We start from the raw sequence: 25,221 nt of genomic DNA on the forward strand, positions 1-25,221 counted from the left end.
ATACCTCTGAGAGGTACAGCCTTGCTTCTGCCACAGCTGCCTCTTTCAAATGTTTAATTTTTTCATGCTTCATCATGCTGTTGTGGAATAAATATAGTATATTTGGCAGACCTTCCTGTCATAGCTTTGTCCCTTATTGAGGAATTTCCTGATGTTCCTGTTTCTCCTGCATCTCCGGGTAATGTGGTATCTTAGGTACTCTGTATGTTTATTTGGGGCTTTGTCATTAAAGTTGAGTGTTCACATCATTTTGGTCTGAGGGGCATGGGTAATTTGGCAATCAGTGATCAATACCCTGTGACTTCCAATACCTTATCTGGTCTATGGCCTAAGGAAGACTCCTGTTAATTTGATTCAGTCCTCAAAGGTAGCAACTTCATTTTCAAATCTCAGTGAAAGGAGACATCTTTTATGTCTCCACCCAATTCTGATTATATGCCAGCAGATGCTGTTGTTTCATCAAGTTTTATGACCATATGAGTATTAGTGCCTCAAGAGCATATGTGATGAAATCTAAATACACTCGATGGAAGGCATGAGAGAAGAAACGTTATGTTGGTTACTGGTCGGAGTGGTGGATTTGACTTTTTAAAGTGTGAAACTCTAATGCTGGCTTCAGTGTATCAGACCAGTTATCCTTCATCACCAGTGATGCCAGAAGGATAAAGGAAGAAGATAAATCAGGGCAAGCAATGTTGGTACTCCCGACACTCTCTTCTATTAATCTCTTAGCCTCCATTCTTTTGCTGTTCTGGGGTTTCCTCAACATGATTTCTACCAATTTAGTAAGCCCCAGCAGACTACTTTGCCACAAATTTATTCACTCTTTCAGCATGTGTACATTTTTCAAATTCACATTACCTGAAGCCAAGAAGGTCCCCAGCCGGACCCTATGCCACATGGAGCAGCACCACTTCTTTATTTTACATTTTCCCCCATCAACTTTGCTGCCAACTGCTTTCCTGCCTCCTTCAAGAATCAGGGAGTAGCCAAACCTCTGTGCCTCTCACACTGGTATAAACATCACCCCTTAGCACATCACCCCTAGCACCTCTTACAAACTGAAGAGTTCTAGGTCACTCTGTCATTCCTAACGTGGGAGCTGAGTAGCTCTTTTGACCATGTTTGCAGGTGACACAGAGAGTTAAGGTGTTTTTTGTCATAATGAAAGCCATTAATTACCTAACTTTGAACATCTGTTTACCAATAGTAACAGTAATTTGGAACGTTTATACTCTTAAATGTTTTAATAACAAAATCTTTGCTCATTAATTTTACTACCATTGTGATCATCACTATTATTATTATCTCCTAGTTTTGTGGGTTTATATGTGCCATATTGCAGTAGACTTGCCCAGTTGTACAAGCTCTCTCACTGTTTAACTGAACAACTAGCAGTAGGCAGCACTAGCCTTGTTAGCAAGGCCAAGATGCTTGCCTAGAATATTTGCAATTAATGATAATTAAATCTCAGCTATAGTTTCACACTAATAGTGAAACACACTAATAGTTTTTTCAGGTTAATTTATAGCAGATAAGACCTGTAGCCCATTGAACATATATATATGTATATATTTTTATAGTGACCTCAGAGGCCTTGGCTAATTTATTAATTGCAAACCAAAAAGACTCTACCATGGTAATCCGGTTTAATAAGAGTATATCATAGAATCATAAAATGGTTTTGGTTGAAAGAGACCTTAAAATCCTCTAGTTCCATCCCCTCTGCCATGGACAGGGATAGCTCTCACAAGACCAGGTTGCTCAAAGCCCCATCCAACATGGCTTTGAACACTTTTAGGGATGGAATATCCATGACTACTCTGGGCAACCTTACTTGGCAACCTTCCAGTGGGCAACCTTATTGGGCAGCCTTACAGTGCCTTATTATCAGATGTTTCCTAAAGTTTAGAGCCAAAGACAATATTAATTGTAAATTGCTATACATGTTCAGAATTAAAACTTAATTCAAATGCCTTTAGATCCTTCTGTATTCACTTTTTACTAATGTTTGTGTTTGGGGAGAGACTAACTTATTAGAATGTATGGACATTGGGTGTCATTTATGTATTTTTTAACTTTGGTGTATGTCTCAAAGCCCTTTAAAAGGGCCTTCACCAACAAGTGATGCACACTCAACATTTCTTTGAAAGGGCAGTGACTGTTTAGCCTGAAAAGGCAAAGCTCTACTACAGAGAAAACAAAGACATCATAAGAGGGAATCTCATAAAAGTAAGACTTGTACTAAAGCTCAGGAAAATCTTCAGAGCTTCCTCCCTTTTGTGTGCACCACAGCTAGTAAATCTGTGGAATGTTTTGGTTTTTTTCTTGATCATTTTAATATTTTACTGCCCAGAGCAGCTTTTAAAAGATAAGTTTTTCAATAATTATATTTCTCTTCTAAAAGAATGAAGTACCTGAAGCTAAGAAAGAGGAATCGTTACTAGATTTGGACTTCGACCCTTTCAAGCCAGAAGCAGTATCAACAGGAGTTGGTCATTCACCCATGTCTCAGGTATCTCTTTGCCTTGACATAATCAAAGCAAATGAATGCAATATACTGTGTTTGGTAGAAAAGCTTTGCCTCATGAATTAATAGGAAGTATCTGAAAAATTTTATCTTCCTGAGAAGAACAAGTCAGCAATCTGTCTTCCCCATCAGTAACCATGTACTTGATGATGTACTGGAAGGAGAGGAAATTGTTAGGTGGTAAAATGAGATGTCTGCTGATGAGAATGGTTGCTGGTACCTTGGCCTTGACTTTAGCATGGTATTACTTTCCATCATTAGAATAACTCTTAGTGTAAACATTATTATTCTCCAGTGCTTGTTTTCCTGACAACTTTTCTGACCTGCCTTTGATTCTTCATGTCTGGAAAGATGCCTTAGAGGACCTAGGTCTCTAGGAGTCAGCATGCAGTTGCTTTACTGTGATGGAGTTTCTGTATCAAGCAGTGGTATGATCTGAGTGCTTTTGCTATTAATCTACTTTAGACCTAATCTCAAGGAAAATTAGAGTATGGAATAGGGTGTTTTCTTGTAGAATGTTGTGTTATTGAAAGTCTACATTCAATAGTAATGTTTCTAATGGTAGTTTTTCGCAGCACTATGAAAAAAAAAATATGAAAAATAAAAAGAAAATGCTAATATATCAAGTTGCTGATATTCATTGGCTTATCCTGCAGGACATGCTATTTTAAAAACTAGAATTCACCCTCACTACCCAGTAGGCAGGTAGCAAAGTAGGGAAGATCTCATGGCCAGCATGTCTGTTTTGTACATAAAGAAATGATGTTAATACACTATTAGCAAGAACTATCATTAATCTGGCTCATTCTGTGAGACATGAGAAGACTTACCAGCTGTTCAGAAATGCAGCACTGGAAAGGAGGGAGAAGACAAGAAGCTTTAAGGCTGAGATGGTCCTGATTCTCTGCTGATCTCTACCTCAGTTAATTTCTTATTCAGTGTGAAGCCGTAGTTATGTAATGAGATCTGTAGTGATCTCTGACAAGGTATGTGCTGTCAGAAAAAGAATGTACTGTCAACACTCTGAACATTAGCTGAATTTTCTCATTGAGATTTGCTACGAGATGTTTTCCATTCTAGCAAAAGCTTTGTGCATTTTACTTGTTATGCTTTTTCTCCCTTTAAACAGAGAAAAGGAAGGGGAAGGCAAATGACATTCCATAGCATTCAGCAGTGACAGAAAAGACTAAGTGGGACTTTGCTAACTACTCTTTCAGCTTGTTTTATAACAATGCTGATTAGAGCAGTGGGATCATTAAACAAAAGATACTTAACTTTTATGACAGAACATATTTGTTCTGACACCATATTGTACAGATTGTAGAAAAGTTTATTACTTTGGTGAAAAACAGTTATTTTATATTCAACTATGCCACAAAATACAGAATATAATTTTGTGTAGAAAATTTGTATTAAAAAAGTTACATAGTAACTTTTCATCTAGGGTCATAGGAAGAATCCACTGAGCACCTTTACTCACTCCTTTCACCTTTCTGCAGAACAAAGGCATATGAGAAAGAATGGCCCACATCTACAAGAGCTGTGGATGAGTCAGAACACTGTGATTTTAGAAGGGAAGACAGCCCTGCATTCTGGGTCTTGTTTTCCCTGGAACTGACAGGGTCATTACTATGGCAGTATAGAGAGAATGAAACCTGTGGCTGCAGAGCCCTGTGCTTGCAGGGAGATTAAGAAGAGAGCCTTATATGGTATTTCCATATGTGTATAGTTTTTGCTTCAGTCATGGATATTTTCCATTCAGCAAACAGCTGAGGTATGAATGTGAAGACAGGAATAGTCATCTGTGCATGATGCCTTGGAAGGCCTGGCATGACTTGTCTGTTGTTAATTTAATTAATTACCTCCCTCCACTGCTCTGCCAGGGTGATCCAACCATCGTAGGTGAGCCCTGGTCTGTCCTTCCTTCAGCTGCTTTTCTGTTTCTGTGGCTGCATTAGAAGGGACCTTTCTAAACCTGTCTGGTTCTCTTCTCTTTTGATACGAACCAGCAGAGTTCCGTCTCATGTGGTGGGCCATAAATATTTGGCATGAAGTCTGCTGCTTTTTTTCATTTGTCTGTTTAGCTCTTCTGTTGAGAGGTCACTAGCATTGATTAACAGACTGGACAAGAAAAAGAAAATATTGGTCAACTTTCTTAGTTCCTTTCACAAATAGTATGCCATTTTCCTTTCTAATGTCAATGTTGTGAGGAAGGCCACTTTCAGTAGATAGCTGTGTCATTTTTAACTGGCTAGAAAACTCCAACTTTGTTAGCTCTTTAAGGCTGACACCTTGCAGAGGCTCATATACCTATTGAAAGTTACTCAGTCCCCAGCTCCAAACCTGGCCATTACTCATGCACACAGCAATGTGAGTTTGCTGGAAAGCAGCAACTACTTTGAAGTGGAAAATACCACAATGTATTGCATACTTCCCATCCTTTATAACCAAAAGTATTATGCAGATACGTACAGAGACACACACAGAGGACATGTGCTAATATATAAAATATGTATGTACTATAAGCATGCTTATAAATAAGTTCTCCTCGTTTAATGGGCATTGTTACGTAGCATGTTGGACATAGAGTACAGGAATGGTATTTTTCTGACAAGCTCTTTTTTTCACTACTTTTTCTAGACATTGCCATGGGATCTATGGACGGTAAGCCTGATATACATAATAGTATTTCTGTGCCTCTAATTGTAACTTAAACTCAGATTTACAATTCTTTTACCAAAATCCAAGATTAAGAATTCACAGACCATGAAAAAGCTCTTTCAAGTATATGAAGCCACTCAGTATCTTTTAAAACTAACAACAACAAAAAATAATCTGTTTCTTAGCCTGCAAAACCTAAAGGATATCAGAAATCTAGGCTAAAAGATTCACAATCACTACAGCTAAGTGTGTTGCTTTTATTATGCCCAAAGTACAGCTATTAGAAGGTAATAATGGATATAAGTCACTTGTTTTAAATACCTGATGGTGTCCATTAACCCAGTGGATAACCATTTTCTCAAAACCAGGAGTAAAGACAGAATTTAGCTTGTCTTTGTGGGCAATACAGTGAACTGGAGTTACTCCCAAGAGAAAACGCTGCTATAGGAAACTGAATGAATCCTTCCTTCTTCCTCCTGGTGCCAAATCACATTAAATGATCTGCAGAGAGAAAACAACCCATTTTTGTGAGCTTTCTTTTGACTGTATGTAATGGAGTTACCTGGGTTGACTTGACATGGAGCCTGATATGTTCATGTTTGACCTTTTGCAGCTTCAGCCAGTACAGAAATCTGTGAATGTATTCAGATACACAGCACTGTTTTTTTCACATTCCACATATGATGTGCATTAATTGCGTATGTCCTTATATTGAGTGAGGTTAAATAAAGCTTGATAAAAACAGTCATGTATGTAGGCTAGCCAAAATTTCAAGGCTGCAAATATCTGGACCACATGAAATAAATCAGAAATGTTGAGAATGTATTGCTCTAAACTTAGATTAGATAGCTTTATTAATGTCTTCTTTTGCACAGTTTTATTTATAGCTTTTTAATGTTATGTATTAATTCTGTATTATAATTTTTTTCATCTTTGCTCTATTTTTAAAAAAGTCCAGTGTGCTTCATAACTAAACATTTGAAATAAAAATGTTGGTGACTCACAGGGGAAAGCAAGAGGTGATCAATATTCAACATACATGAAGAACTTTTTTTATAATGTAATTCAGAGTTTTGAAATTCACAGGCCTGGAATTAGTCTTGGGTGGAGAGGTGGGAAAGGACCCACTGCTTCTTCCCCACTCTGATAGGTAACCGCAGCTGGTTAGAGAGCTGCTAATTAATGAACTTGCTGCTGTATCAAAGTAAATCATGTTCTTCTTTTCTGTGTTTTATGTGTATGACTTCGTTCTCTACAGACAAGCAGCGAATTGGTGCAGCCGGTAAGCAAACCTCCCTCCAAAATCACAACCACTCTAGAGACTTCTTTGATCACTGTGGTGTAATACATAGTTTTCTGGTTTTGTGTATCAGTGCTGCTCTTTTGCATTACAATTTATTGCCTTCAGATGTTGCAAATCACATAGCTTTTCCTAAAATTGCCTAATCTAGTCACTTCATTCTTTAGATTTAAATTGCTCTTGTAAAATATAAATGTTGTGTTTTCTCATCAAGTGCGCCTTTATCTTTTTCATCTTGTGTTTTTTCTTTGCTTTCTGTCTGCTTAAAGCCTGATTCTTCAAAAAGTCTTTCCCTGTGTAACCTGATCATGGAGGAAACCCCAAACAGTGGGTCATCAGAAGATACTAACCGATCTCAAACTGATCTAGGTTCACTCAACTGGGGCCTAGATATTAGCACACCCAGTATCAGCCAGGAAATTACTGCAGGCAGTTCTTTGCTTTTCCCCAGGGCAGAGCAAACCTCAAGCGAATCCACGGGTACTCTGCCTGCTAATGTTTGGCCTGCAGTAGGTGAGCAGGAGGATGCTGCACCAGGGCCAGCTTCTGTAAGCGAAAACCAGAGGACTTCACTGGAGGACCAGTTGGATGCCAAAAGTGTCATGTGGAAAGATGTGGTGACCAATCAGCCTTTAGAGAATGTAACCAGTTTTGAGGCACCCATCCTGGGAACTGATAGCTTGTTGGATGAACCACTCCCATGTGATGTGCAAAAGGCAGAGGAAGAGCGTGAGGAAGACGAGTGGGCAGGTGTCAAGCCAAGTGAAAAGGTAGAGACTGGAGCTAACTACAAGGAGGTAGAACATACAGAGGAACTGGAAGAGCAAGGTTATGAAACCAAAGGAAGCAGTGAGGCAGAATTCCATAACGGTTTAGCAAAATCAGATCTTGAAATTTTAGTCAGCACAGAGGTAGAAGGTTTACATGAGTTTGAAGATAATTATGGGGATACTGAGAGAGCTAGTGGTGCTAACCTAGAAAACTCTACAGAAGAAGAATTCAAACAGGTCAATGTCATTGAGGAGACGGATAGAGAAATACCACTGTTGAGCACAGGGCTGGAAAGTGGGGACAAAATAGGGGTGTACAACTGTAAGACTATAGAAAGCACTGGCTCTGAACCTGAGAGAGTCCTTGGTATCTGGGATGAGGACCATGAAAATACATTTGAGGAGGCCTTAGATCAAACTGACAGTGGTACTGGACAGAGTACATCCATGGAGTGTATAAACATGAGGGCACATGTTGACCTAGACCACACAGGCAAGTACCCTCCAGATACTGGAAGTGATCTATGTGATGCTGAATTATTCAATGCAGAAGAGTCTGGTAAAGGAACTGAAGATAATAGCATCAGCCACCTCCCAAATGGTAGTACTGGTACTAAAGGTCAAGCTGCTGCTGAAGAACAGTGGGCATTGCTGCCCAAGGCAGCTGATGCTGCCAGCACAAGCTGTGATAATCCTTGCCTAGATAATGCAGATGACCGAGTGACAGGTAGGACAACAACAGCAGTTACTGAAGTGATTAGCAGTGGTGTCCCTGAAGCCTTGGAAACAGAGCCCTGGCTGGCAAACTGGGATCCAACAGTTACTAATGATTCCTGGGGTTTTTCTAGTCTGTCAGATAGCCAAGCCAATGGACTGGATAATTGGCCCTTTTTCCCCAAGCAGCAAAACTCAGAGGAAGGTAATATGGAAAATGTTTGGTTAGGCATTAGTAATAAATGGTCTACAGAAGACCTAGGAGCTGCTGATAACAGCTGGGGGGAAGTAGGTGCGAGCACAGGCCACATAATTCAGGAGGCACTAGTAAAACAAGGTTTGCCCGGGGAGCAGGCAGGCATTAGCAATCCTGGACCGAGCAAGGAGATAGCTAGACCCTTGTCTCTGTTTCAAATGGGAAATTCCAGAAATGCTAGCACCGAGAGTTCAACTAGTCCTAAAGACAATGAGACCAACAACTCAGATTTATCTGAAGATGAAATTGCTAACCGGAGATATGGATTGTTGTACCAGGAAATTGAGGCTGATAAAGAAGAGGTACCTACCCCAGTGTGTAGTGTAGTCTAGACAAAGAGTTCCTTAGGCCATGCATAAGCTTGTTGTTTTAAAACATTCCATTTGTGTGTTTCCTACTGCCCTTCCTAAGTCCATGCTATTCTTTTTTTGAAAAATTGCCATGCAACTCTTCATGATGTGGTGCCCTTCAGCCCTTCAAGCAGGCTGAAAACAATGCATTTCAAAATGGTGAATGAAGCATTGAACTGTGAAGACACATTGTGTCTGGCAGCTTTTGTGTTTTATCTGTAGATGTTTAAATGCACCTGGTCTTTTTTTTTAATTTTTTTTTTTTTTAATATTTAAGGTACTCTGCTTTTTCTTTTTGTCATTTTCTTTAAGCCTGTGATGTCTATTATCAAATATCACTGTTGTAAAAATTTCTTACTGGCTTACCCTTCTTTTTTTTTTTCTCTTTTTTGTTCCTTTTTTTTTAATGTCTGGCCTACATTTTTATTTTGCAAATAAAAATGTTTTAACTCATGTTTAGATTTAGTAAACAAATGATAATTTGTTGTGATCTTCACTTCTACTTAGGCATCCACCATAGCATTTAATGGATTTGCGCAGGTAAGAAATAAACAAGTTTTGAGATAATTTTTTTTTCTGTGCTATTAGAAAGGCACTAGAACTGGCTATACAAATTCAGGAAATCTGTTCTACAGACAAGCTGCATTGAAACATCATTTAGTCTCAAATCCAGACCTTGTCTGTTGTCAGAAATTCTTCAATGTTGCTAGAAAGATTATAATACCCTTAGGACTCTTGGCCTGACTGAGTCTAAAGCAAAAAATCTGATTACCTTAGTGGGACAGCTATTTTCTCCTAAAATGGCTAGTCTAGATGTTTTATTGTGCTCTTTTGTGGATTATTTTTCTCACAATCTCAAAATCCTGTAAAGCACATTTTCAGTTTCACCGATTTTTAGTAACTCTGTATGTAAATATGTAGTGGGTTTTATTTTTTTCTTCATTTTCACTTAAGATACATTTTACTCTCAAAGTTTAACCTAAGTTATTTATCTGCTGTGGTGCTGATGGTGAGTCTGTGGTACGCATTACAGAGATACAGCACATGAACACACTGTGTTTATGCTTTCAGATTCCTGGGCTGTATTAAGATCCCAAATTTCAGGTGGATTACCTAGGGCCTCATTATTTTCCAGCATTCTCTTAGAGACTGACTCAACCACAGCACACTCTGTACACCAAATTTTAGAAGTACCCAAAAAGGCTCAGCTTACATGAGGATGGAAATGAGTCTCGCTATTATTTACCATTCTGTTCCAGGGTATTTAGTGTAGTAAAGGATCCAGATGGAAGGGGCAAAGCACAAGGATCTGATAATTAAGACAAAATGTTTATCTGGAGAAAATATGTATTTTCTCTCTCCTCTGTGGTAGGAAAATAATTTGGCCCACCAGTATTTTGCAAATTAATTGGTTTTGAGTGAGTGAGATGTTGGGAAACACCTCCATTTTTCTGCTTAGTACAGGTAAAATTTTGTATTTGTAATTGCCATAGTTATTATTCAAATAAAAGCCCATGATCAAGAGGGAAGTACCTTACAGCTGGTGTACTCTGCAGGCACAGCCATGTGTAATCTAGGATTCAGAGTTCTACAATTTAGAAGTGCATTGCACCTTAAATTAAGTCCTTGTGAATCACATATATTTATGAAGGGTGTGAATCACATGTATTCACTACCTTTAGTGAGGTGAAAAATGTTGGTTTAGAAACATTGAATATAAAACTGAAAAAATAATAGTTTTAGTATTAATAGTACTCAGATAATCTAAATAAATATAAATATCATATTAGTTCCATTTATTTGCCATCCTATTCTATATAAATATACTTAGTGATTTTATCGGAATAAACCATTAAAAAATCAGGTCTTTGATGGACACCTGCAAATATACTGTCTCAAATATTTTTACATTATTGTTTTTCATTTCTATGTCTAGGATATCTCTGCATTTACAGTGCAATCAAACGAAAATGTGGAAGAGCCTTTGGTAAGTTGTGGCTTTTAGTTCCTTTTAAAATGTCTTGTCAAAAAGGGTAAAATTTTTCCTTTTTGCAAAGATATTTTCACTTTTTTTTTTTGTTTTCTATCCTTTAAATCACACCACCTTATACAAGTCTTCCATTTGGAAGAGCTGGTGATACCATTGTAGTTGTAAATCCATATTCACTGAAACAGTCTTTCACAAGGATAGCACAGAGCAAAAGAAAAAAAAACCAGAACGTTGTAAGGTATGTTTATTTTATAAAGGTATAGTCAAACAGTTTGGTTGTTTATTGCATTTAAGAAAATACTTGAATGAGTACTATGGTCCAGTGTACAGCAAGGACCTGATAGTACGTGATGGCTGTTACAGATCTCCAAAATTGCTGTAATTTTATCGACTTACCTCCATATCAATAGTGGGCACAGCCTACTTCTAAGGAGGGCACAATCTTCTCAGAATTGATCATACCTGGGCAGTTTCTTAGCTCCTCTTACGGTCTTTGCTTAGCATGGGGCAAGGATGAGAATAACAGCATTGCTGGGTGAGTGCTGCAGTTTACTTAATAGCAGCAGGGTGATATTTAATGTTATTTAATGTGGTGTTTGTGCTCATGGTGGTTACTGAATATCGTGAGAATATTTTTACTCATAGCTGCAATGTGGTAAGTCATCTGAAGTATGCTTTTCAACAAGTGACTCGAAGAGCATCAATGTAGTCTGCTCTATGTTACTTGTGATTTTAAGTCTGAAAGAATTTTCCCGCATTAAATGTCAGGAAACACATTACCTGGGATAAATGTACTTTATGTTTCTCATTTGAGTCCTATTTCTTAGGAAATTCTCTAGAGTTGTCATTAATGTGCATTAATGCACACAGAGAAATTTTTGCAAAGTATTGTATAATATACGAGTGAATGGTCCTTAATGCTGTGCCAATTCCTGAAGGTCTTGCATAGGCAGACTTCTCTGTACTTCATTAAAAATCAGACTGCTTAAGAAGTATATGCAAAGAATTGAGAGGCTATGGGGTTGGTTTTTTTCCTGAAAAATATCAGGAGGAGAAGGTCTTTAAGATGTTAAAGAATTTCATAGAAGCTGACTCTTCATCACAGGAGATATCACATTCTAGCCAGCAACCTGTTATCATCCGCAAAGCAATTGTTTTTGAGCTTCATATTATGCTGAGCAATTTGTTCATGGCAAATTAATCAGTTTGGCTTATGATAATCTGATTGAGTCAGCCATCTTTATAAATCAAATCTGCTGAGCACAGCTTAGAGCTCTCCTCTTGTTAGGTGCATGTATTTGCAGAGTAATATCTCTATTGGAGATCACTCTTCTGCTGTGAGCTGTTTTGCCACAAGACTGAACATGTTGCAAGGCTGGTGATATTTTATAGGTCCTCTTGTTGGAAAACAACCTGAGGCCAGAATTTAAAAGGGTGGAAATCCCAATAGTGCGTTGATAAATGAGTGCCTCGTAGGTGATTAAGAGCTCAAGAGAAAATGCATTTTAATAAGAAAACAGTGGTGATTGCTAGAATTCATTGCTAGTATTCAATCAGTCATTGTTTGTGCAAATAAAAACTGTTTGAGTCTCACTCTCTGTTCATTGCTTCTTACCCTCACTGGAGGAGGGTATTGTCTGAGAACAGACAGAACCAGGGAGGAAGAGGTAATTTTTAAAACTCATGTTTGAAGACTAGGGTTGGTACACATCAGTGCCAGTTTCAATTTCTGGCCTTGCCAGCAGTTTCTGGAGCATTTTTGAGCAAACTGGGTGCTTTGCCCCACTTCCATGACCTCTCACTATAACTCAGGAAGCTTTCCTTGTGAGGGAGGCATGTAGGACTGGTTCATTTTACAATGATGATGAAAATGCCCTTTTCATGCTGTCTTTTACTGGGGACAAAGCCTGGCAAGACTGAGCCTGAAGCAACACTGTGTCAGGCACAGTTCCCTTTCTCCCTCTTCCTTCCCAACATCATATGCTCCTCAACAATTTTTCCACTATCTACTTAAAAATCAATAACAGAAGACTGAGGCTGAAGAAACTCCACCTGGGGAACCTAAGGTTGAGGAAACGCCTGCTGCTGCTGCTGCTGTGGTAGAAAAGGAGGCCGTCCCTGCTGAGCCAGCAGAGCAGGCTGTGGTGAGTGATCTGTCCTCCATGCCACCTCCCAGGCCTCATTGGAGCCACTTTTTGTTATGGTGAATGTGCTTGCTACATTTCAGCCATTCTTTCCACTGTCATCCTCCATGGACAGTTTTTCTGCACAGCATGCCTCTCCAGCATGTGCCCCTTTCAGCCCTAAAATGTCATTCCTCTACACTGGGCATCTTAGCCTCAAGTTTGGCTGAGTGGTTGTGGTTTCACAAGTTGTTTGATGTCAGATGAACTTCAGAATGGGAAAGAATTGGTGCCATTTTTAAATTACATTATTAGCAATTTTCTCATTTCATTTCAAGCACTAGGATAATGTATATCTTGTACGGTCCTTACTACAGCAGGAAAATTCCATTAAAAAGTTATGGTAGTAGGTCTACAAAGCTCAGAGTTTTAGAAGCCAGTTGTGAGCCAGAGAGAGGACACCAAACACCAGTTGGGAGACTTTTTACAGGTCAGAATTCAGGAGATGAAGAAGAAATTACAGCTCTGCATGAGGAACAGAGCAAGGCATCCAATATCACTGAAAATTAAGAGATGGTCTGAGACAGTAGGCATGGAGTTTGCCTGCTGACTAGCTTTCCTTTTTATACAGGTATCTCACTGCATATTCTTTTTATCCAACACACTAGTGTCAGAAAGTCTTGGTGGTGGATGATACTCACAGGCTAAGAAACCCTGGATGAAAACTGCATCTGTTTTTGTAGTCTGACATCTTCCATGCTTTCCTGAAGACAGTGACATGTTTAGAGGCTCTAATGAGTTGCTGGTAGAATATGAAGATTAGTACTGAAAACCTGGATGGAAAAAAGGAGTTGTTTTGTGTGTCAGTTCCTCTGCCACGGAAGCTGGTGGAAGATACATAACTGTGCTCTTTGTCTATCAAGCATAGTTTGGTGTTATAAGTGTTCTTAGAAGAGAAGGTTTAAGCTTGCTGAGCTGCACTTGGACTTGGGGGAGACCCTGTGTGTCTTCTGCTTCTAAGCAGGGGTGATGATACCCAAATGACCATAAAATTAGGTGGTTTTCAGTAAGTGCTTGATTAATGCCATATGGATATCAATATTAATCTAATGTACATGCAAATTAGCTGAAGAAAGTGGAAGTATCTGTAGATGCAGCTATAAATGTGGCAGCAGAGAGCATGGACAGATATCTAATTATCAGATATCAAGATACTGAGCTCTTTCTAATAGAGGGAAAATAATTCATTGTGTGAGGAAAGTTGGGCAGGACTAGATGGGCTGTTCTGCAGGACTTTGGGGGAAAGGGCAGATAATTCCTGGCTCTGTCCAGCCTTACCCGTTCTCTGGGGACACCTAGCATCATTGGACCTTATGGCGGGAAGCAGACACAGTGTCTTCCCCAGAACTACATTTAGGTTTAGTTCTGATTACACTTGCATGAATTTTGAGTATTTGTTTCATATTTTAATTCACTTTTGCTTGGCTCCATGGTTCACACTGGAGGAAATTATTTCAGGATCATCCCCTTCTACTGACATAACTAGATGAAGAAAGCTCATGGTCTGTGTAGACCAGGCTCTGGAAACCTTTCTATGTGTTTCCGGTTCATATTGTCAGCTCTGTAGGAAGGCAAAAAAATTAAATTACCTATCTGAGGCACATTTTTTTGTCAGACTGTTGATAAAAATGCCTCATGTAAATGTGATGGTTTGGAATAAAGAAAGTGGGAGGGAAGGTGGAGAGAGAAGAAATGGAAAATTGTCATTGATCTGGAGCTCTTCTCTTCCCATGAGTGCATTGCAGGGAATAATGTGGAAGAAGAGATATTAATGAAGCCAGAAAAGTGGTTTTATATAGAAAAAAATGTAAAAGTTCCCCATTTTTCCAAAAGGAAACATTTTTGTCCTGCACTAAGACAAAGCAATACTCTGAAGCCTGTTGCACATTGTAAGCACTAATTAAATAGTCTCTGTCTGGAGTACCATGCATTTTCTTGCTGGCTGGCATGACCTTTTCAGTTGATCCATTTTGCTGCTGAGGAGTTCTGGATCATGTTGTCAGCTGCTCTGGCTGAGTCACAGGAGTGCAGAGTATTGGAAGAGAGGCAGAGATAAACAATGCAAGAGACAGATGATTTAAGAGCAATCCAAGAGGAGAAGCATAAGCATTAAATAGAAGTTAAACAGTTTTGATTAGGTTTGTTCTTGGTGTTTTGTTGCTAATTCAAAATCATGTTGTCCTTACTAATTTGGGAAAAAACCCAAAGTGTTGGTTTTAAAAATGCCTGAAATGGAGTGACTGCATTTGTTTCGGAATGGTTTTTATTTCAGAGAGGGTTTTCCAAGACTTGCAAATAAGAGTTTTGAAGATTAGGATTAATGACAAATATGTTCAAAGCTAAGGAAAAGTACACTGAATTGCAAAAGATGAAAACATGTCATTTCCCAGCAGCACTTGCACATTCATTTGCTTTATGAGTGACAGTTTCCTTTAAAAGTAGAATTGTAAAATAATAATTGGCAATCTTTTATTGAGTTTAATTGCTTCCAGTTTGTAGTGACAGCCAGTCCTCAGCTGAGTTTTTCTGTGGTAAGTTTCTGGTCACATCCTGTTAACCCAGAAAATTTATTGCACAGATCCCTCATTGTAGGAACTTCACAGTAAATTTTCTGGCAGGGTGTTCATTTAAATTATAGATAGAATGGTTCAGGGGATAGGGTACTACTTGCCTGTCTGGGCATTTTGGATTCAGTTTGCTGTTTCATAGTCTGCCTGATTGAGATTGGCAAAACTTCATTAGAAGAGCTCATCAGAATTGTTGCCTAGGATCTCTACATATCTTTGTCTTGGTCCTTCAGATCTCCAGTGCCATAGAACAAATAAAGGTTTTATTAGTAGCTCTCAACAGTTGATCTTTTTTGGGGAGGGGATGAAAGGGTAATTAAAGGGACAGGATGACCACGTGTGCCAACAGAAGAAAAGTTAACCATGGTAAACAGTTTATGCATGGAATTCTCCGCACAGAAGGAGTTGTTTTTCTGTTTCTAAAGCATCCCCAAAGGCAGCTATAAATCCAAAGGATAGTCTGAAGGATATAATGCCTTAACCACTGGCTTCTTTCTTTTTCAAATAATACTGCCCTTCTCACCACAATTTTTCACATTCAAGCAAAGATGTCATGAGGACATCATAATATAGTGAATGCTTATGAAATGTTGCTATTTCCCTTTCTTCTTTTCCTGCATGTGAGACATAATGCTTGAGATCAACTTTTCTACTTCCACTGCACTTCTTCGTTTGGAAAAAGCTTCCTAGTGCTTTGGGTCTGATGCCTGCCTGGACTCTGATGTTCTCCCATTAAAGCAGTCAGACACTCAGCTAAATGCTGTGGTTTTCAGAGTAGTATATTCAGAGTAGTATATTCAGAGTAGTATAAGCATATGTGAAGTGACCTCATAAGCTCTTTGCAGACAGAGTGAGTACAGCAGAGGCCAGGGAACAGCCTGCAACCAAGTGTATCTAATTAGGGTTCAATCCCACTTTAGGTACTATTCACAGTGCCCAAATGGTGGAATGTGTAGTTTGGGAGAGCAATACAATGATTAGATACAGAAGAGCAGTCAGCTGTGCCCAGATTCTGAGCATGAAGCTAAGTGCAGGTGAAAAATGGGAGCATAAGGCCATTAAAAATATATGGCTCTCTTTTACAGGAGAGAACTGGTGTAGAATAGTGTCTTTCTGTTGAAGTCTCCAGAAGCAGATTTTTCTCTCTGGAACCAGGGTGTTAGTTCCCTAATGTTATTCCAGTCATCCTTTTTTCTAGGGCTTCATGCTCTAAAAGTGATACAGTTTATCATGCCTCTCTTCTCCATTTGTGGTTAACTCCATTAATCACAAAATCCCAACTTCCAGGTAATCAGAAAAGCAGAAAAGCAGAAAAACCCTACTAAATTGACTAGTACACAGTAGTCAAATTAGCTTCAGGAAATCTCAAGATTTGGGAAATAAAAGAAGCTCTCCTTACTTTCACCTTTCCAACTAAAATTGTGCTTTTAGTTAATGAGAAAACAGTTATTATTCAAAAATATGCATATGTGTATATTAAATCGTTCTGCAAAGATACCCAAAGCTGGGCTGGTGGCATTCTTACCAGAGAATATTGCTGGGGAATTACTAAGAAAATGAAAAAGGCCAACATGTTCCTGAGTTTGAAGTGCAAGATTATACTAATTTCTGAAGGCAAATTGTAAATAGAGCTGCTGGCAGAAATTCAGCACTTTTTAATAGTACAATTAGGGAAGTCATCTGTGTACAGACTTGCAGTTGGACATAATGCTTTTATGGGCAACAGTTTGCTCTGCTCTAGGAAAAAAAATTCCTCTGGGTGTCTCTGTGTATACATACATAACTAGAGTGTGAAATATTTATATTTTCCTGCTGATATTTGTTTTTTTTCTATTTAAGACCCTCTACAGCCTCCTCAAACTATAAAATTGAAGACCACATATCAGAGGCTTGGCAACTTAAGAAAAAAAGGAATTATTAATTTTTAAAAGGTTATATAATTCTGCAATTTTAACAGGGATAAGGCTCTAAGAGATTTCTTTGGCAACACTAGTGTCAGCAGCTGCCCTGTCCTGACACCTGAGCATGTTTGGGGCTTATGACTGACTGCAAGCAATGCTAGGTTAGAGTAGAAAAAAAAAAAAAAAGAGTGATAATGAAGTTTGCATGTAAGTCACCGTTCTTTTATTAAAAAAGAAATATGCAACCATTTCAGCTGACACTTTAAGGAATTTTGACGTGACAGTTGTGTGTGAAGGCAGGTAGCTGGAGCTCTGATTATGTGAGGTTTCCTGGCTCCTGACTGCCAAAGCAGACACTCCAATATACCATGACCCAAGTATGTTTGCATAACTTCTCTTCACCCTTACAGCTCTGTAGAAAAATCTGACCTAGCTGTGTCAAAATTTATTAGCAAAATTGATTTCCATAACAGGGCTTTGACTTGGTTTTGCTTAGCAGAGTGTCTTTAGAAATAACCATGTCTGCAGAGAGTCAAACCCAAACAGCTAAAAAAGCACTTCCAACCATTCCATACCAAACCTGAATTTTAGTGGTTTTGACTGTTGACCTTTTGTGGAAAAAGACCTGGTGCTATTAACAAGTACTATTTGGGAGGAGCTTGTTACTGGTCAGTACATTGAATCATTTGAACACCTAAATGAGTGTCAGATTTGGCAAACCACTAATGTCTAATTTTTTAATGTCAGGTACTTGCTGCATGTACCACTGAATATGTGTGATTTTGAAAAAAAAAAAAAAAAACAAACCAAAAAAATCTGAACTTTGTGACCCACGTCATTTGAACAGCCCCTTTAAATGAGTCCAACATGAGTGGAAGTAGTATTTTATGAAGTTTACACTGAGGCCCTGGTGAATTACAGAAACAGCAGCAGATAATAATGGAAACCGTTTGAGTCACCAGTGGCAGAAATTTGAGCTTGGTGGAGACTGCAAGGTTCCTTATTAAACAATTCTTCAAAGCTGGTGCTGTTATGAGAATGGTAGTAGTAAAAGTCAGATTGTCCTTAACAGTTCCAGTGGGATGATGATAACATATGTAAAGGGTTTGTTTTAGCACATAAATACTTCTATTTCAGATTATATGGGACAGTATCTTTCTGCTCGATAGTATATACTAGCTCATTTAGCCATTCATATCATTGCATCCATACATGACACGCTTCCATTAGCTTGATTAATACCAATTTCTCTGCAGCCATTGCTTCAACACGTGTAAGGTGATGACCATATTTCCTTTTTATACAGGAGAATGTTGAGGCAGGAGATAAGGAGACAACTGGAGCTGCCGAGAAGGAAAGCGAGGTACATATGAATAGACTCGAGTGTGGTTGTGCTTTGATATTTTGAACCATGGCAAAAAATTTGTCATTTGCATGTCATCAATAGGCAGGCCAGTACCATGCAACTGCGACCTAGCTGTGGTATGTAAGTCTAACACTGCACAGATATATCTCCACCCATGGCATATATTCTAACATATCACCTCTCATTCAATGCGGGATTTATTTTAGAAGCTGCCTATTGTAGCAGTATAGAGTGACAAATATTTCAGGGCAGCAAATAAAGCAGCTCCATGGCTAAGGGAGGTATAATGCTGTTTCTATTGACATTTGGAAATACGCTGCATAGATTCCCAGTAGCTCCTACAAATTTCTGTATATTTGTTTACCTAGTCTTTCTGTAAATTCCTTTATTAAAAAAATCCTATGGTTAATCATTTATTTTTCCTAGCACAATATGCACTGAGCTAAATCAGATACTTGGAAATAATCATGTTATGAGTTAGTTTCCTAAAGCATAGTCTGGCATTATTAGATACAGTTAAAATCGAATTACAAAGCAAATTAAAAGCTCAGTGACATACTTTAGGCTGTGCATATGTGGACTTGAATGATTGCATGTTGCTTATATTTCTTTAGGGGTTATTAAAGTACTTACTCTGAATCCTTGTATACTAAAGTGAAACTACAATGTGTTCAAATGTGCACAGAGGGCAGCACAAGAGGATTGGCTGCATATTAAACTCAGGAATAGAAATAGGGACTGGGAAATAACTCCTAGGTATTAATCACTCAGGATTTGTATCTCAAGACTAGCAATCTATATCTCAGTGCTAGCAATCTGCTTTTTTTGTTGTTACTCATTTTGATGCCATGATATATACAAAAAGGTAATGAACTGGTTTCAGAACATGCTACATTCATCTGTCCAGGCTTAGGTTCATTGTCCTGCTGTACAACTGCATTAGGTCTGCTAGAGCCAAGGATATATTTGTGGCTGTAGGGCATACCAGTGTCACTTGGAAGTGAATTTGGGACTCACTGGTGCTGTATTCGTCACCAGCACTGCCATATCCACATGGAAGCCAGTGGAATTGCATTGGAAGAAAGTGCAGAGTGGGAGTGGTAGATCAAGCCCAGCTTGGCGTGGACTACTCAGTGCAAGAGAGCGTTGTGTTGTTCCTCAAGCATTTCCTTGTCACTCCCAACAAGTCTGGTTCTAGAAGAAATATGCAAGAAATGCCTCATAGTTGTGCTAGCACTAAGGCTAAGTCTTAGAAATCTTCCCCCTTTATTCTGATACTACTTGTTCACTCTCTGAGAGTGAATTTGCCCATGTTCTGTTTAAAACAGCTGTTTAAAACAGTATTACTGTATGCAGAAGAGCTGCCATAAGAGATTCAGTTATTTGCTAAGCCAGTATTTGACTGTTAATGGAGCGTGGTCCCTTTGCTACTCTGTAACTTGCATAACAAATTATTCGGTACTACTTCAGAATTTTCCAAGACTTTGCAACTGATGCATTCCCTCAAACTTGATGATTGGTCTCTCTTGACATTAGATAGCTTAGCTGTGATTATGACCAACTGTCATAAAAATTACCCATTCCTGTTCTAAATCCAGAACTTCACCTCTGGAAGATGAATGTATCTGAGGGAGCTCCTCTGGCAGACCCCAGCAACAGGCTTGGGCCCCTTCTCCTGGGCTCTATATTGCTACTGCTGAATCTGTGGCATTGTGTTGAGCTAACAGTAATGCTATGAGAGTACAACTGTGTGGATAAGCTGCATCCTGGGTAAAGAAAAATTCACATCTGTGCAATTAAAACAGTTGAGTGGTTCTATCACACCCCTCATTATACTGGATGATCCTTTTTTTTTTGGCCCTGTGTGCTTGGTGTAATGGGACAGCTGTCCAAATTTCAATAATTTGAAATTTGGACAGCTAGAGATAGCTAATTTGGAGTACTATTAGACTGCCTAATGTTATTAATTACCTATATAAAAGAGATTTGTAGGATTGGTTTACAGTGTGAAGTAAGGTAATACAAGTAGCTGTATCTGCAAGGATGTGGTTCAACACAGCTGGTTATGAATTCAGCCTTCTGCCCTTTTTTTTACTCTTCCATCCTAATCAAATATTTGAGGCTGATAGTGAGGTTCCTTCTGTGCTACCTCATATGCCTTTTTATAAAAGCTTTTTTTAATCATCTAGCTTTTAATGGTTTCGTACACTAAGACACAAGAAAAATGATTGTGATTGTGAACTGTGGTATACATTTAGTGACTCATGACTGCATGCTGTGAGAGTATCACTCTCTTTCACTGTGGGGCATATGTGAGCCAATTCAGGTAAAATAGTATCCTCCTCCTTAGGAATCCAATCCATAGGAATCCAATAAGCAGAAAAGAAGTTGTTGATCTTAATCAGAATAGACAGCAAGACCAATTTCTGCAGCATGCTCTTAGAAATGCATGGTGTCAAATCAATCTGATGTGCACTTTATTTCCCACTCTTTCCTACTAACCTCTTCCAGGACTTTAACATTCACCATTTATTTGTGTATCTTCTTGGATCAAGACTGCTAAAATTGGTAATACTATATGAGTGGCAGACTTGCATGCCTTATAGGAGAAAATGTCAACATCTGACCTTCTCTGTTGATGTTATTTCCTCTTACAATAAAGCATGCTTCAGCAGCAGCAGTTTCAATTTAAATTAAAGTTGCCCAGTGATTTCTATAAATCCATACAATATTGTCCGTCTTCATGGATTCCTGGAGGATTTCTTTATCACATCAATTAATAACAGCAAATAGGAGTAGCGGTGAATATTTAATGTCGCTAAAAAGCAATGCCTGAACAGTGCCCTTGAACAGTTGCTGAGTTCAGGTAGTGAAGTTAGCTTCATCCACAGGGGAAAGATCAAACTGAGGAAATAAATAGCATCAGACTGTTCACTGGAGATCAGAGAGATTACTACTAACTGTGGCTTGACATTGGTACCTTGAAAAGAGGTTTCCTTCAGTGTTTTTTCTTTATCCTTGAGCCATCTGCTGTAACGTAAAAATTCTGTCTTGAACTTAATTAGATTAAAACAATGAGTTTCATAATTTACCTTCAACCAAACCTTAAAATTAATCAATTTTAAGTATATACCAAATATGCTACCATAAGCAGTATATAGCAATGCAAGTGTTAGGGGGATGCATGAATTACAAGCATCTTGGTTTAAGACAGTTTAAAAGGAGAACACTGTGGAATGAGTTACCTCCCTTTATAAGTTCAACCAATCCCTTTCAGCCACTAAGAAATGAATAAAAGTAGATACAAGTGAAAAATAACAGTTTCTTAATAAATTAAACAGCAACAGGCAAAAGCCAACAATAAATAACTGCTAGATACAAAATAGCTAAATCTTATGAACCCGTGAGAACAAAGAGAGATCCAAAATGCCAGCAAACACCCTTTCCTGAGATAGCGCCTGACAGGGGCAACTGCATGGGAAAGACAAAGGGACAGGATGGTGTCCGATCCCTTCCAGGAAGGCAGGAGCTCATGGAGCAATTCCAGTGGTAGATGAAGACCCGACAGCCCCTCTGGGGTCAGTGCCCTCCTCACAGCAGGAGACAGCAGGGCAGGCAGGGCCAGGCAAAGCAATTGGGCCGGGGCCACTCACGGCTGAAAACAGGCTGGACCAGTGCCAGGGCTGCTCCGCTTCTGTCGGCGCGATACCTCGACTGCAGATGGGCACCTGCGGAATTCATCCCAAGGCAGCTCAAAGCCTCCATTTTCAGTCTCTCGAAGACAAGGAAGAAGACTAAAATACGAAAAGAGAACCCAGCAAGGGAGAAGCCTCTGCTTAAGCAAAGCCCAGGCAGCTAGCAAAGAAAAACCAAGCAGCAAGAGGGAGACAGCCTGCCCTGCTAGGGCAGACTGTAACAATGCCCACGATAGCGTCCTGCCCCAGTTTTTCCAGCTGCCAGGGTCTTAAAGAGACAGTAACAATTTGGGGAGCAGATAGATAGGGAATACAATAACCTTTTGAGTTACCCACAACAACAAGTAACAGTTTTTGCTGGATGAAGGATTTAGGCAGTTACTTTTCTATGCACTTTTCATCAGTTTGAATAAATCGTGCATTAACTTCTTAACACAGACTGATAAGAAATTATTCAGTCACAGCCAGGCTTTAAATGTATCTTTTTATGCTGACATAAGTATAGATCTTTGTGGTTAATTTTTTTCTGATACTTACCTAGATGTAGAATATATTTACTTCTCCTAACATGACCTAATTTGTAAGTCTCTCTGTTAGAAAAGAAAGTGTAACTAAGATTACAAGATTTTTGAAGCCAGGCAAGGTCTGTGGTGAAGTAGGTGACTAGCTAGAGAAGGCTTGAAGGCTCTTCCCAAGAACAGACTCCATTAACAGGGTCCTGTGGACCCCTAGACAGTTTGCAAGCTCCTCCTCCTCTGCAGAAAAATCAGTGGTAAATTTCTTCCACAATACAGCTGAAAGACAAGAGAAGGAAAACAGCTTTGACAAACAGTTACTCCACTCAGAACACCTGAGGACTCTGCTAAATGTTGCCTGGTGAGGTTTCATAAATGTCTCTCTCCCACCTTTTAATCAGTTTTTTCTGTACAAGCTTGTCCCCAGCCCTGCTCTTCTCCATAAATCAAGAGGAACACCAGAGAACTCAAGACCATAGGTCAGCATCACACAGGAAGGTCACATAGCAGAGGCTGGCCCATGTTCTCTCCAGCAAGTATCTGTAACTCATATCCTGAAAGGTCACTCCCTTCTGTTGTTTTTAGGTGATGCCTGTTGGTGAGAGCACTGCGGTGTCAGAAGACAGTGCAGCTGTGGCAGCAGGAGCTGCCACCACTGAGCAGGAGGATGTTGCTGAAGGTGACAAACCTCAGGGAGAAGAAAAAGAGGCTGATATGTCTCAGGTAACTCATGTCAGTGCATGGGAGAGTGTGTTAGGGGAATCAGGACAGATTAAACAGCCTGAGAGAGGCAAGGCTACTGCAGCTCTGTGCCCCCAGGTTCAACCAATACAGGTTCAACCAGTAGCAAGATTGATGTTCTCTTGGGATGACCCTAGAAAGGTCTCACACAGGGTATCCTTTCTTCTAAGTCCTTACTTTGGGTTGTGCCGATAACATTTATCACATAACAGGGCTTTCTGGAGAAATAGGCAGAGAAACAGTTTAATTTTTCTTATATCCTGGCATCATGTCCTATCAATAGCATTACTTTGTTTCCTGTAAGGCATGGTGGTCAAGCCATGTATCCATATCTGGCCTGCTGCCTTTTCCTCTGCAACCTCTGAGGAGCTGACAAACACCTGCTAGAGCAGACCCTGTAGCTGAGCAGCCAGTCACCACCTGATTTCATTGCATACTCTATTTCATCTGTGCTCCAGGATAAGATGGTTTGGAAAAGGATCTATGAACTTTGTTTTTTCAGGTTGGGTGCTACAACAAGTTTTGTTAAATGCTTTTTTGCTGGGATTCATGATTGGTCAGATGCTGCTTAGATTTTTTGCTTTCTCTGTTCCCAGTTCGATTGTTGTAAATCAGGAGAGATCCCTTCAGTCAAATAAATAGGTCATATTTCCTTGTTTCATCACCTTCTATCACTATTATCCTGCTGAATTCAATTTCCAAATAAAAACAGTACAGTGATTACTGGAACTACTGGCTTCACTCAAACTTGCTGAAACTAAAGGGCAGAGTGAAGGAAAAAGGTCTAATAATTTCCAGGAATGCTGAAAATAATAAAAATTCTCCGTAGGTAGCCCAAGCTACCTACAGAGCATTTTTATTATTTAGTGCAATAATGTGTAAAGTAGGTTTAGGAGGACTAAGGGGAGCAGTGATAAAAGGGAGGGGATTATTCCTTGACATTCTTGCACGAATACTGTTTTCTGTCTTAAGAATTCATGGTAGAGAAAAAAAGAAATTCTCATCCCCATATATGCCCTATGCAATAAACAAACGATAGTGTTTTCCTGCTTGAAATAAAGTACTAAACAGTTTTGTATTTATTTTCTGTGGGGGGGGTTGTTTTTTGTTTTTTTTTCCCCAGGAGAAGGTCAGCAGTATCCCTGCAGTAGTAATAGATCCAGCATCAAACAACGAGGGGGAGGGAGAACACGAAGTCATCATGAATGAGTCCAAAGATGCCACAACAGAGATGGGTGCTCAGGTCACTGACACTTCTCTCAGTGAAACTTCCCAATCTGGAAATGATCAGAAACCTGCTGAAGAAATCCAGGCTGTACTTTCTCAGGATCAGCCTGTTCCAGCAGAAGATGCAGCTTCAGCAATGCCACCTGGTTTTCTCTATAAGGTCTGTTTCTCCATTCTTCTTTTAGATATCCCTAGCTTCTGTGGATGAGTCTTGTCTGCACAGGTAGTGTTGTGATATGTTGAGGGCAAAGGATTCGTAGTTTATCAGCCTCATACATGCACAAATACATGCAACTACAAGTGTAATATTGTGTTGCTGCTTCATAAATAAAGTCTGAGAAGATACATTTTCTGCATGCTTGTTACTGTGCATATATTACATAGCTGTAAGATTCATTGAAGTACAAGAACACTTGAATCTCACCAGATGACTGCTGAAAATTAATATATGGAAT

At 39.2% G+C, this 25,221-nt stretch overlaps 1 protein-coding gene across 2 annotated transcripts in view; it reads left to right on the forward strand.

The window, feature by feature from the left end:
• Positions 1-25,221, forward strand: part of AMPH (amphiphysin) — a 123,882-nt gene that overhangs the window by 92,886 nt on the left and 5,775 nt on the right. The window contains exons 12-21 of one of the 2 annotated variants that reach the window (XM_054644510.2): positions 2,408-2,515; positions 5,171-5,194; positions 6,450-6,473; positions 6,761-7,261; positions 9,089-9,121; positions 10,518-10,568; positions 12,599-12,715; positions 18,529-18,585; positions 23,384-23,521; positions 24,663-24,926. In XM_054644510.2, coding sequence (XP_054500485.2) covers positions 2,408-2,515; positions 5,171-5,194; positions 6,450-6,473; positions 6,761-7,261; positions 9,089-9,121; positions 10,518-10,568; positions 12,599-12,715; positions 18,529-18,585; positions 23,384-23,521; positions 24,663-24,926 — 1,317 coding nt within the window. The remainder of the gene's footprint in view (positions 1-2,407; positions 2,516-5,170; positions 5,195-6,449; positions 6,474-6,760; positions 7,262-9,088; positions 9,122-10,517; positions 10,569-12,598; positions 12,716-18,528; positions 18,586-23,383; positions 23,522-24,662; positions 24,927-25,221) is intronic. The other variant, XM_054644501.2, reaches the window with a different exon arrangement.

This window comes from Agelaius phoeniceus, chromosome 1 (assembly GCF_051311805.1).
Source record: "Agelaius phoeniceus isolate bAgePho1 chromosome 1, bAgePho1.hap1, whole genome shotgun sequence".
NCBI classification, from domain to species: domain Eukaryota; kingdom Metazoa; phylum Chordata; class Aves; order Passeriformes; family Icteridae; genus Agelaius; species Agelaius phoeniceus.